The sequence below is a fragment of the Podarcis vaucheri genome (genome assembly GCF_965113315.1).
Source record: "Podarcis vaucheri genome assembly, chromosome: Z".
NCBI classification, from domain to species: Eukaryota; Metazoa; Chordata; class Lepidosauria; order Squamata; family Lacertidae; genus Podarcis; species Podarcis vaucheri.
In genome coordinates, this window is record NC_138758.1 from 11,230,283 (window position 1) to 11,243,387 (window position 13,105).

General features: G+C 45.3%; 1 protein-coding gene across 3 annotated transcripts in view; it reads right to left on the minus strand.

Moving 5' to 3' along the window:
* Positions 1–1,001: 1,001 nt before the first annotated feature.
* The window catches only part of KIAA1210, a 43,061-nt gene continuing 30,957 nt past the window's right edge, over positions 1,002–13,105 (minus strand). For all 3 annotated transcript variants that reach the window (XM_082207208.1, XM_082207209.1, XM_082207207.1), the window contains 6 exons: positions 11,538–11,643; positions 9,584–11,155; positions 7,449–7,633; positions 5,965–6,051; positions 5,107–5,212; positions 1,002–3,237 (listed from right to left, as the gene is read on the minus strand). In XM_082207208.1, coding sequence (XP_082063334.1) covers positions 3,071–3,237; positions 5,107–5,212; positions 5,965–6,051; positions 7,449–7,633; positions 9,584–11,155; positions 11,538–11,643 — 2,223 coding nt within the window. In that variant the 3' untranslated portion in view covers positions 1,002–3,070. The remainder of the gene's footprint in view (positions 3,238–5,106; positions 5,213–5,964; positions 6,052–7,448; positions 7,634–9,583; positions 11,156–11,537; positions 11,644–13,105) is intronic.

A 13,105-nucleotide genomic window follows, 5' to 3' on the forward strand; every position in this document is an offset into this window, starting at 1 on the left:
GGAATCTTCTTTCTTGTAGTTTGGATCCATTGCTCCGTGTCCACTTCTCTGGAGCAGCAGAAAACAACCTTTCTCCCTCCTCTATGTGACAAATTAATTGTATTAAAAAAGTGTCAATTGCCATTATAAAACGAAATAATAAAAAACTTTTCCAAAATGGTGTCCTATTGCCCTCTACTGGCAGGCAAAGGGGAGGAACCCAAGTGAAAACTTTTGAAGCATAAATATACAGTGGTACCTCGAGTTAAGTACTTAATTCGTTCCAGAGGTCTGTACTTAACCTTAAACTGTTCTTAACCTGAAACACCACTTTAGCTAATGGGGCCTCCCACTGCTGCCACGCTGCCAGAGCATGATTTCTGTTCTCAGAATGAAGCAAAGTTCTTAACCTGAAGCACTATTTCTGGGTTAGCAGAGTCTGTAACCTCAAGCGTATGTAACCTCAAGCGTATGTAACCCGAGGTACTACTGTAGATCTAAAGGTAAAAGTAAAGGGACCCCTGACCGTTAGGTTCAGTTGCGGACGACTCTGGGGTTGTGGCACTCATCTTGCTTTATTGGCTGAAGGAGCCGGCGTACAGCTTCCGGGTCATGTGGCCAGCATGACTAAGCCGCTTCTGGCGAACCAGAGCAGCACACGGAAACGCCGTTTACCTTCCCGCCTATTTATCTACTTGCACTTTGACGTGCTTTCGAAGTGCTAGGTTGGCAGGAGCTGGGACCGAGCAACAGGAGCTCACCCCGTCGCGGGGACTTGAACCGCTGACCTTCTGATCGACAAGCCCTAGGCTCTGTGGTTTAGACCACAGCACCACCCGCATCCCACAACGCCATCTATTTAATGCTATAAACAGCATGTGTGCCTTTGGTTTAGCAAATGGGTGAGAGAGGCAGTTGAAAGTGGATATTTAAACGTGTTGGATATTAAATATCTTGGATATTTAAAGGTGTTGTCTTCTTTTAAAATGTGTTTCTCTCTGCCACCACAACAAACCAAAAAGTCAATTGTGACAAAAGAATTTAATAGTAAACAAAGTGTGGGAACAAAATACAAAAAAAAGAAAATGTGCTCCAGAAAGGCAAGGATTACAAAAACATATATACATTCCATACATTTCAAAAGAGACATTTCTTTCTTTCTTTTTTTAAAGAATAAACAATAAAGAACTGAACAGAAACCAGGAATGTATTGATTTGTGTATCCTTTACATAGAAGAAGAGGATCAGGAATGGCAGGACAGCATTCCAAGACAATAGCCCACCAGCACTATACTATTAAAGTAGTATCATACCACTTTAAACCGTCATGGCTTCCCCCAAAGAATCCTGAAAGATGCGGTTTGTTCAGGGCACTGAGATTTGTTAGGAAACCCTCAGAGAGCTACAATTCCTAGCATTCCTTGGGAAGAAGGATTGATTGGGAACTGCAGCACTGTGATGGGAACAGGGGTCAACTCTCCGTACCCATGGCAAACTTACCAGGATTCTTTGGGGGAAGCCACTGCTGTTTAAAGTGGTATGATACTGCTTTAAATACCTAGTGCAAAAGGAAGACATCATTATGTGTAGAGCAGCCTTTGCCAACCTGGTGCCTTCTAGGTCTTTTGATCTACAAGCCCCATCAGCCTTAGCCAGCATGTGCTAACTGGAGCTGATGGGAGTTGTAGTTCAAAACATCTGAAGGGCACCAGGTTAGCAAAGTCTGGTATCGGAGGTTGATCCCAAGTTAGAATTTCACAGCCAGTTTCTTGGACTGGGGCTCAAAAGGGTCATAAGGAACAGGGGAAGACCTGAGCAACTATAAGGCTTCCTGTTTTCCTTGGAAGGGAACAGAAACAACCTATCCACTTCATCCATCGCCAGCGACAAGATGCTTTGGAAGATCTGAGGGGCTGCAGCAGATTCAGATTCCAAGTATGCTCAGCCAGAAAACTCAACTCTGCTTGGTGTTATGTATGCTCTTTACAATGCATAACTGGTTCAGACATCTATGCCAAAGCCTGAAAAAAATATTAAACTATTAAACTAAATTTGTTTTATTTGCAGACAGTTCTGGACAGGCATGCGGACATTCCTGAATGGTTGAATCAAGTGCTATTTTACTGGCAATCATCCATTGCCAAGAGCAGCACTATCCAGTTGTGCCCTTTCCCACAAATAAGCATAACTTGAAGTCATGGCTGCTATTCTGCTGCCTGTATAGGTAAAAACTAGGCTGGGCAGCAGTAGATGTTTGGGGGAAATGGAGTTGAAAGGGTTACCATGAATTGCCATTGGGTCTCCACGCAAGGGCAGTCAATATGATGACCTCCAGATGATGCTAGGACTACAACTTCCAACATGTTTTACCAATGGTCACACTTGCCAGGGTGGATTGAGCTGTACTCCAGCATCTTGAGAGCACCACATTGGGTACCTCTTCCATTGAGCGACAAGTACTTTGGACTGACTCTAAACATCTGGAAAATCGGTACAATCCGTCTCCTTGCACAACCACATCTCCCATACAATAGGAAGTCTGTGTGTGAGAGATGTCTTTGGTTACTATCAAAGCAGGCACTGGTGTTGCACTTGCTGTTAGAAAACTAAGTTCACTATTTGAAGAACAGAACACAGCCACCATCTTTGTAGCCTCACCATCAGCCACTGGCAATCCAGGGCCTGCTTAGGGTTTCTGTCTTTTTGGCAGAAAACAGAAAAGCCAGAAATACCAGCACAATATTTTCCACCCAGTGCAGGAATACTGTGTCTCAGGTGGCTTTTTTTTAATGGGAAATGTGTAACCACCTTCAAGGTCCTTCTCAGCAGAGTCTTTGACCTTAACACTGATACTGTAACATATGGCCAAAGATTCCTGGAGCAAATATTGTCTTACAGTGAAAAGCACCCAGTGTATTAATAATTCCAATGGTTACCCTCATATTAAATGTGTGGTAGAAATTACCCCCCCCCCCAAAATTCACCAGTGCTTTCCATCATCCCTCCAAACCCTCAATAAATGATCACAGTGAAAACATTAGTATATGCTATTAATGCAGCTATTGGCAGTGTAGACAGTTCTTCCGAATGGCTACTGAACAATCTGAGGCATTTCACTCCATGCTTTGGCCTTTTTCCTGGCCAGAGAAAGCCAAGGTGGCTCAGCAGGGCTGCACGATGACATTGGTAGGCTTGGCAATGGCCTCGTTTCCTTTTCCATTTGAGGGGCTTCCTGAGGCTTTGTTCTAACAGATGTTGCTGGGGAGAAAAGGAGGACATTAAGTAGGCTCTATGGGGCTGAAGAACACACCCCAAGCATCACCCTTTGGAAACGACCACCCAAGTAGGACGGAACCACCACAAAATATGCCACCCACCCCCCAGCTTGGACAGTTGCTACAGAAGGATTCTATGGTTGATGCCCTCAAAAGCTGCTGAGAGGTCAAGGAGAATTAATTCTCCTGTCTCTCTCCTGACAAAAATCAATATACAGAGCAACCTAAGCACTTTCTGTGTCAAAATTGGGCCTAAACTCCAGTTGAAATGGATCTAGAAAATCAGTTTCCTCTGAGGAAGCAAGGATCTGTTCCTTCACCACCCGCTTAAGAACCTTGGCCAAGAAGGAGAGATTGACAACAGACAGGAAATTGCTCAGATTTTTTGAATCCAGGGAGGGTTTCTTAAGCAGTGGTCTTATCGCTGCATCCTTCAAGCAAGCACGAACCACTTCCTCACAAGAAAACATTAATCACCTCCTTGGCCGAGCCAGCTGTCTCCTCCCCGCTAGTTTTTATCAGCCAAGAGGGCCGGGGTTCAGAGAACAGGCGGTCACTCTGACCGATCCAAGCGCTATGTCTGTGTCCTTCGGCCTTACTGAAACTCATCCAACAGGACAAAGCAGTGCCATGAAACCCCCTTGAGATTAAACTGCGTAACACTGGAGATGAGTTCTCAGCAGATGCAAGTGATTTATTCTTCAAAATGCTTTGTCAACAAGTCACAGTGAGCTCTAATCAGTTTTGCTACCTCCTTTGGGCCAGACTGTACAAGGTCTCATGCTACCCGGGAAAGTTTTGCATAATGAGGATGCAATCCCTAGCTAGCAGGATGAGCGGTTAGGGATGGTGCAAATTGTAGCCCAGCAACTGCTAGGAACCCAAGTTTGAGAAACACTGGCTTAAAACAATAATGGAGAAGCTGTGGCCCTCCAGAGGTGGCCCATCAGCCCCAACCAGCATGCCCAATGGTCAAGGATGGTGGGAAGTGGGTTCCAACAGCACCTGGAGGGCTGCAGGTTTCCCATCCCTTGGTTAGGGGATGGCTTCCTGATCCTGGAAAGTACAGGAATTATTGTCTTCCTCAATTAAGGGATGGTGCCTGTGGTGCCTGTGTCGCTGTGCATCAATAAACTGTGGTTAAGGCAGAGTAAGAAGGGGAAGAAGAGCTATAGCTCATCTACTTTGTATGCAGAAAGTCCCAGCTTCAATCCCTGGCAATCCTTGGGAGAGACTCTGCCTAAAGTCTTGGATGGCTGCTGCCTATCAGGGTAGACAGCACCAAATTAGACAGATGCATCGCCTGATTAAGTAAAAGGCAGTTTTCTAAATTCACAAAGAGATGTGAAATTCTCATGGAAGGATGGAAAACATGTTGAAGAGGAGGTAGTGGATCTTCTTTCCTGGAAGAACTGTCAACGCTGTACCCCCCCCCCCCCGTGCTCTGCTTGTTTATTTGTAAATAAGTCAAAATAAAAAAATTCCTTCCAGTAGCACTCCAGCATTCCAGTCAAAAAATTTTTATTTTGACTATGGCAGACCAACACGGCTACCTATCTGTAACTGTAAATAAGTCGTATGTCCTGGGTGATCAAGGGTTGTCTAGGCTAACCTCCCACTATGCAGGAATCTTCTTCAAAATGAACCCAAGTCTCAGTGAAGACTGCCCCTAAAGTTTTTCACTACCCATGGAAGAATTGCATGCATGCATCATCCTGCAACATATCCAAATATAGCTATTTCTATCCAAGCACAGTGCTATATCGAAGTTTAAACATCCCTTCCACATTAGCTGAGCTCAATGGGGGAAGGTTAAATAACCACTCCTGTTCTTTTTTCCAGTTTTTAATACCTTTTATAGCTGCTGGAGCCATCTTCAACGGGATTTTACTCTCAAGTGCACATACTTGAGGAGCACTGGTCTTCTTCAATATATTCTCACTGGTAAAATTTGTTTGCTATAAGGCAAAAAAAAAGAAGAATGCAATTCATGCACTGCAGAGCAGATGAAGCCTGAGTGACTTAAGTCCGTTGACTTCAATCAGTAACATATGACTAGTGTTGGATTTCACCCAATGGTTTTTCCAGTTTAACAAACAGTGGTTTAGAAAGTTGGGAGTGAGCTTCAGGCCCAGGCACCCCTTTTCCCTTCCTCCCATTGCAATTGCATCCTAATTACTACTGAAATAGGGAACTCCGGTTTAATGTCAGTGTATTAATCAGGACTCTAAGCCACAGTCAAATCCTTGTTTAAGTGTCTAGTAAGCAAACCAACACAAATCCAGAGCATAGCTGTCAACTTTCAGATTTAAAAATAAGGCATCAGCAGCCTCACCTGTCCCAGGGACAGTCTATGGGATATCTAACAATCCGGGATAGCAGCGGGAAGCAGCGGGAAACGGCGCTGGAATAAGGGAATTTCCCGCAAAAAAATGGAAGGTTGACAGCTATGATCCAGAGGGTTTCTTCCTACATTGCAGCTTGTATGCCACTTTGCAAGTCACCATCAAAATCCTATCACCAAACTTACATGCAAATTAGAAACTATAAAAATCTAAAACTGAGCAGCATTTGAAAAACATGTACATAAACGTTTTAAGAGCCAGCCTAACTTCATCAAGCCTTAATTACAGGCTCAGTTCCCACTTTTGTCCAATATATCAGACCCCGGAGACGAAAGACATAAAAAGTAACTTTGATTTATACAGACCAGGGTTGAAGCATCAAAGGGGAGTGCAGACTTGGCACTGGCTTCTGGCTTCTTAAACAAAGATTTGCCACGGCAGGGCTGTTCCATCTGAAAGATGAATGGGTTGGCTGAGCCATAAACAGTTTCTGTGCACAAAGTACTCCCACAACAGTCATAGAAACATAAGAAAGTGACTTATTCTGAGAAAGACTTTTGTTCCATCCACTGACTAACAGTCGTTTTCCAAGGCTGCAGATCCACAGCCTCTTCTGCTGACTCTCACAGATTCAGAGTCAGCCCCCGACAGGAAACAGGGTAGCATCAGGACATGCGCCAGGACACAGACATCAGGACATACATAATGTATGCAATGCCCTGGAACAGGGTTTCCCAAACATGGGTCTCCTGCTGTTTTGGGACTATAGTTCATCCCCTGACCCCTGGTCCTGCTAGCTAGGGATAATGGGAGCTGCAGTCCCAAAACAAATGGAGACCCAAGTTTAGGAAACCCTGCCCTAGAGACCATTATACTGAGGAGAGGGTGAAGCTCTCAGGAAGTCATATGCTCGACCTCCGCTGGTGTTACTATGGTAACCCAGTGCACCTGGAAGCATTATCTCAGAACATCAAGACGTGTGGGATGTGCTCCTCAACTCAAGAGCCCAAGCACTGTGTACAATTAACCAATTGTTCACATGACACCAACACGAAGTACCCTACACATAAACCCAGAGACCATGTCTAAACGAAGCAGGATGTGCTTCCTTCCCTGCAACTGTCACAATACTGAAGTCAAGTTTTGAAGAGTTAGGCTCTTAAAAAAATAAATCCTGGTATCCAAATGTATTAGTGAGAGTGGCCATGGCTCAGTAGCAGAGCATAGGCAGTTTAATCCCTGGTAGCCAAAGCTGAAGGGGTACTTAAGTAGCAGATGATGGGAACAATGCTGGTTCTAGGTTCTGCAGAAGTGCTTCTTTAGCTCCTCTCTTGCTCTCTGAGGCACTGCTGCCCATTCCTTGCTCCAGACAACTACCTACTAAGGCCTGTGGATGGTGCAGCCGTGTCCCTTCGCTCATCACTGCCCGTATGTTCAGAGACAGAAGGTGAACACAGGCAGTGACAGCAAAGAGGAGCAGGAAGGTAAGTCTGTATGCAGAGTGTGGCAGTGGTCAGGGGCCAGGTTCTTGAAAAGAGCCCAGTAACACCTGCCCTTGGTGCTGGCCCTGGATTGGAAGAATCCTGCTTGGAACCCGAAGAGCCACTGCCAGTCAGAGTAGGCAATACGGGCTAGATGGACAAACAGTCTGACCTGATGAAGCAGCTTTCTACATAACTGTACACACACACACACACACACACACACACACACACGTACTCAAGGTGCACAATTACTGAAAATTAAAATCAGAAATAAAACTATCAGTCAATCTCCGAGTATACCAACGGAGAGCTTCCTACAAAACTATCTCGCTAAATGATATGAACAAGGGTCAATATGCACCTACCTTTTCCTGCTGAGAAATGCTGCTGCGCTTCTCCCCTCCTTGTTCAGTTTTGGCAGAGGTTTTATCCTCCCCTTTCTGTTCTTTCGCAAGAGGGTGACCCTGGAAGCCTTTCTGCTTTAGTTTTGCCATCAGAATCCATGCTGGTTCAGAGGGTGTGCTTTCCAGATGTGGGGCCGGGGTATGCCCTAGGGATTGGAGAGAAGCTGATCAAACTTTCACACTGGCCTCCCCCCCCCCCGGGTGCACCTGACGCATGCAGAGCGCCATGCAGCCTTGGTAAAAAAATCTGCTTGGGGACTGCAATCACACGATCACATACACTTAATCCACACACGGACAGGCACAATCGCAAATATGTAAGATTATTATTATTTATCAATTGTATTTATTTCCATTCATCCAAAGGTCACAGTATAAAAACACAAAATACATAACATAAAACCACAAAATACGTAACATAATAAGAAACAAAACAATACCCCTGCTGCCACCCACCAACACTTTAAAAGGCCGCAGATTGTTTAATCAGCGAAAGGCCTGGGATGAAGAGGAAAGTTTTTGCTTGACACCTAAAGATATGTAAAGGTGGCCCCAGGTAAGCCTGTCTGGGGACAGTATTCCATAAATGGGGAGCCACATGTTCCCATGTTGCCGCATTCCAGACCTCTTGTGAAGGAGCTACATAGAGCAGGGCCCCAGATGATAATGACAGGGTCCGGGTCGGGTCATAGGGAGAGAGGCAGTCCTTGAGGTATTGTGGTCCTGGAACAACCTGGCCACCAGCTGAAGTTTCTGAGCTGTCTTCAGAGGCAGCTTCACCTCTAACACACTGCAGTAATCTAACCAATAGAGCATAGACAACAGTATAGGCTATCCCTATCCAGAAAGGGGTACAGCTGGGCCACCAACTAAAGCTGATAGAAGGCACTCCAGGCCACTGAGGCCACCTGAACCTCAAGTGACAGCAATGGATCCAGAAAAAAAAAACCCACTGATACCAGCCAACCCTGGATTGGCTCTCACATTAGGCAGAGTGAGGTAGCAGACTCGGGGATACTATGAAAGAGAAGCAAATTGCCAATAATTTAGTTTAAGCTTTTTAAGACCACCATGGAGGATGCAATATTGATTTTTAGCCTCAAACACCAAGACATCTCAGCAGAGGAGAGCCACAACAGTGGTGAAGGGTCTGGAGACCAAGTCCCATGAGGGAAGGGGGTTATTGATTTTGCTTATTACTATGCTAGGCATTTTTATGTTTTTATATTGTAAGCAGCCCCATGATCCTTGGAGGAAAGGGGGTATAGAAAAACTACTTAATTAATTAATTAATTAATTAATTAATTAATTATAGTGTGATCTGTGCATATCAACTCACAAACCAGCCCCATTTCCACTCAGGAAAGTGAGTGTATAATTGAAGCAGTAGTTAACAAACTTTGTCAGGACTTGGAAAAGGTTGACAACGACATATTAAGTTTAAGGAAAAAATAGTACAGTATTTAAAAAAAATATATCCTGGGACATGGAAGAACAGGATTTCATACCAGCTTTTAAAATGTTCAGAATGATTAAAAAAAAACTGTTCAAGCTTATGGTTCAGATGATCTATTTCTAACTGACATAGTGCTTATGTATCTGATTGATGGATTTTTGGAATGAATGAAAGTAAACTCAAATGTTTTTATTGGTTTATTATGTCACAACGTTCTGTGAACTTGAAATTGTATATATGCACAAAAATAACAATTTAAAAGTCCACTGTGTTTATAGTGCAGCCATGCCCACGGAACCTGTATAAAAACGTGGTTTTCTGAATGTATATACAGGGGTGGAATTTTGGCATAAATGCAACCTACACATTAAGAAATAAAGGTAATTATGTACACCAAATACAGACAACTTGTTGAACCACAACTCCCATCATACATGAGCACTAGCTATGCTGGCTAAGGCCAATGGAAGCTGGATTCCAGCATCATCTGTTGGGCGACATGCAGATGTTTGCAGCATGAAACACAGCTGTTTCCCACATCTGCCATAACGTGTAGCACTCTCCTGAGCATTCATGCATTACCAAGCAGCCAACAAGCAGATGCCTCTAAAGCAGCTTGCCTGTATAATAACACAAATACCTGAGAGCTTGCCTATCTGCTGCTTGGCTTCATCTTCGTCAGGTTTGATGGCCTTGATGGGGTGGTTCTCTTTTTGGAAGATGGGTTTTGGAACCGAAGCTTGAGTGCCACCTGTCAGATTTTGGGGGGGCTTCCCAGAACTTGATGGCATCAGATCTTCTTTGACCAAAGTAGAAGAGGTTCCTGGAACCACAGATGTCAGTTGCTTTGCAGGCTCGTGATACTTCTGCTGGGTTCGGTATTTCAATAGAGAGGGTGTTCTCCTCAGCTTAACCCCAAATGGGCTCTCACGGTCAAGCATATTTTCTTTTGGCCATTCATTTGCAATATTTAAGTTGGCTCCAACAGTCCCATTACCCTTGTCAAGACACTCTGGGCTCCTTACTATATATCCCTCTGTGGCTGTATCCAACTGGGGCATTCCTTCAAACAACTCTGGTCTTATGGGTGAAGAAGGGGTGCTTCCAGGGCAGGAACTATCCATGGAACTCGAGCTCCCCGAAAGAGACCTCTGCCAGGCTGATGCAATGGTGAACCTGGCAGGCTTAGCAGAAGTGGACTTTGGGTGGGCCTTGGAAATCTCATCTGGACCTTTGCTTTCTTCCATTTTCACACTTCCTGGTAAGTCTCCAGCCTCGTCATCAGAACAGCTACTTTTAGGAGCAACCTTGGGGGATCCTGCAGAGGACAGACCTACCGGAGAAGGGTTGCTCAGGTTTCTAAAGCTGGCATCCTCTTCACCGCCTCGGCTGCTGTTCAAATCAGAACAATAAGGTTCATTTGGGTGGGTAGGTTTCTCACCCACGGCACTGTGAAGTGGAAGCTCATCTACTTGGGAATCTGAGATGGCTGGTCCTCCCTGTGGAAAGGCTGTTGGCTTTGTGGGGCCTTTGCACAGTTGAATTTCCATATCTGCAGACCGTCCTCCTGTAACTTCTTTGGGTATCTGGTGTTTTTCAAGGGCTGAGGCTATGGCCTTCTCTGCTTCTGTGGGAGCCTCCATAGTCGATGCAGAAAACTGTGGGCCGTGCAGTGCAGGGTCTTCCTGAAGCGTGACCAAGCTGTCCCTGTCACCAAGTCTATCTTCAGCGTTATAAATATGTATTGCATCACTGCCATCAATGGAGTCTTTTGCTTTTTGATCTACAGGTTGTAGGCAAGGTATGTTGCGACACTCTTCTGCTGCATCAGGGTCCTTATCCATGCTATTCCCAGGCAAGGCAGCATCTAAGCATCTAATAACTTCTGTTTCAGTCTGCAAAGGTTCAAATTTCTCAATGATCTCTTTCACGGAGCTCTGTGAGTTCGACGTGACGTTATCAGTTGGTTGCCCAGTTGTTTTCACCCCTTCCTCCTCCATCTCTTCTTCTTTGTGCTTTGTTAGAGAGGACAGTGCATTTGGACAGGACACTGTTACAGAAGCCTGGAGATCTGTTTCCATACGGTTCTGGTTCTCAGATTCTAATGGGCAATTCTCCTCAGCACCAGGGCCAGCATTCCAAGAATAATGCAAAGCATCAGAGGCCCTAGTTTGACTCCCATTTAAGTTACTGGTATTCTGGATTGATAGGCCTAAGTAAGAAAGGAGGAGAGAAGAAGATGGTTAAAGAATACAAGAAGCTGAGTCAGATCATTGGTCCATGTCATGGGCTGGCTGGATGCAGAGGAATGGTGGGAGGTACCAGCTGCTTTTGGCTCTGCAGGGTTTCACACAAAAGTCTTTCCCATCCCTATCTGGAGATGCTGGTAACTGAACCTGGGACCTTTTGCAATGCAAACAATGTGTTCTTCTATAGGTCTCTGGTCTGCAGAAACAATACAAACCTCAACGCTCTTCCCCACACTCTCCCACACGTGCTGGCACATGCATGATCACACTCTTGCATGCATGCACACACACACGCATGCACACACACACACACACACACACACACACACACACGGAGGCCATTACCTGCCAAGCCCTCCTTTTTTCTACCATCTTCTTCAAGTAATTTTTCACGGTCTGGTTTTCCTTCTCTGGGTTTGAGAAGGCCTTGCTGTTTTGCCACCTCTTTTACCTATTGTGAAAGAGAAAGACAGTTCAGACAATTTGCAGAGAGCACAGATTCCATTTTTTAAACTGAACATAAACAAAAAGGGCTTTCAACCAACAAAAAGGGGGTTGGGGGTTGATCAGCTGCCTGCCTTTTTAAGGCAGCCAACCAATTTCACAATGTAATATTGAAGGGCGCTGTTGGGAACTTAGAATGGATAGTGAAAGGGGGAAGTGATTCCTTTGTTTTGCATCAAACTTTTATTCTTCAAGAGCTTCTGTACAAGATCCAAAGAGAACAGTGTTGATGGAACCATAGGTAAAGGAAACTCATTTGTTTTAACACACCCCTTGACCTCGAGGCAGCTTACGACAATAGACCAATAAAATGTGACAAAGTAGAATGGATAAAGTGGCATGAATCTAACACCTACCCTTCCCCAAAGCCTGGCAGACTACAAAAATTACAGACTACAAAAAAACATAAGGAAGAATCTCTTCCAAAAGAACCAGGAAGGAATTGGATCACCCCTCATTTCTTTATTTAAAAAAAAATAAAAATCTACCAACCTATAAGAAGAAAACTAGCCCATCCCATTCCTTGTGAGGCTAGTTTTCTTCTTGCAATTAATAAAAAAGGCAACATTTCAAAATGCAATGCTCCCCACCAGTAACCCAAAGAAGGTCCTGTGTGAGTGTCTGGAGGCGGTTGGAGGATGGATGGCGGCTAACAGATTGAGGTTGAATCCTGACAAGACAGAAGTACTGTTTTTGGGGGACAGGAGGCGGGCAGGTGTGGAGGATTCCCTGGTCCTGAATGGGGTAACTGTGCCCCTGAAGGACCAGGTGCGCAGCCTGGGAGTCATTTTGGACTCACAGCTGTCCATGGAGGCACAGGTCAAATCTGTGTCCAGGGCAGCTGTTTACCAGCTCCATCTGGTACGTAGGCTGAGACCCTATCTGCCTGCGGACTGTCTCGCCAGAGTGGTGCATGCTCTGGTTATCTCCCGCTTGGACTACTGCAATGCACTCTACGTGGGGCTACCTTTGAAGGTGACTCGGAAACTACAACTAATCCAGAATGCGGCAGCTAGACTGGTGACTGGGAGTGGCCGCCGAGACCATATAACACCGGTCTTGAAAGACCTGCATTGGCTCCCAGTACGTTTCCGAGCACAATTCAAAGTGTTGGTGCTGACCTTTAAAGCCCTAAACGGCCTCGGTCCAGTATACCTGAAGGAGCGTCTCCACCCCCATCAGTCTGCCCGGACGCTGAGGTCCAGCGCCGAGGGCCTTCTGGCGGTTCCCTCATTGCGAGAAGCAAAGCTACAGGGAACCAGGCAGAGGGCCTTCTCGGTAGTGGCGCCCGCCCTGTGGAACGCCCTTCCAGCAGATGTCAAAGCGATAAACAACTACCTGACATTCAGGAGACATCTTAAGGCAGCCCTGTTCAGGGAAGTTTTTAACGTGTGATATTTTACTGTATT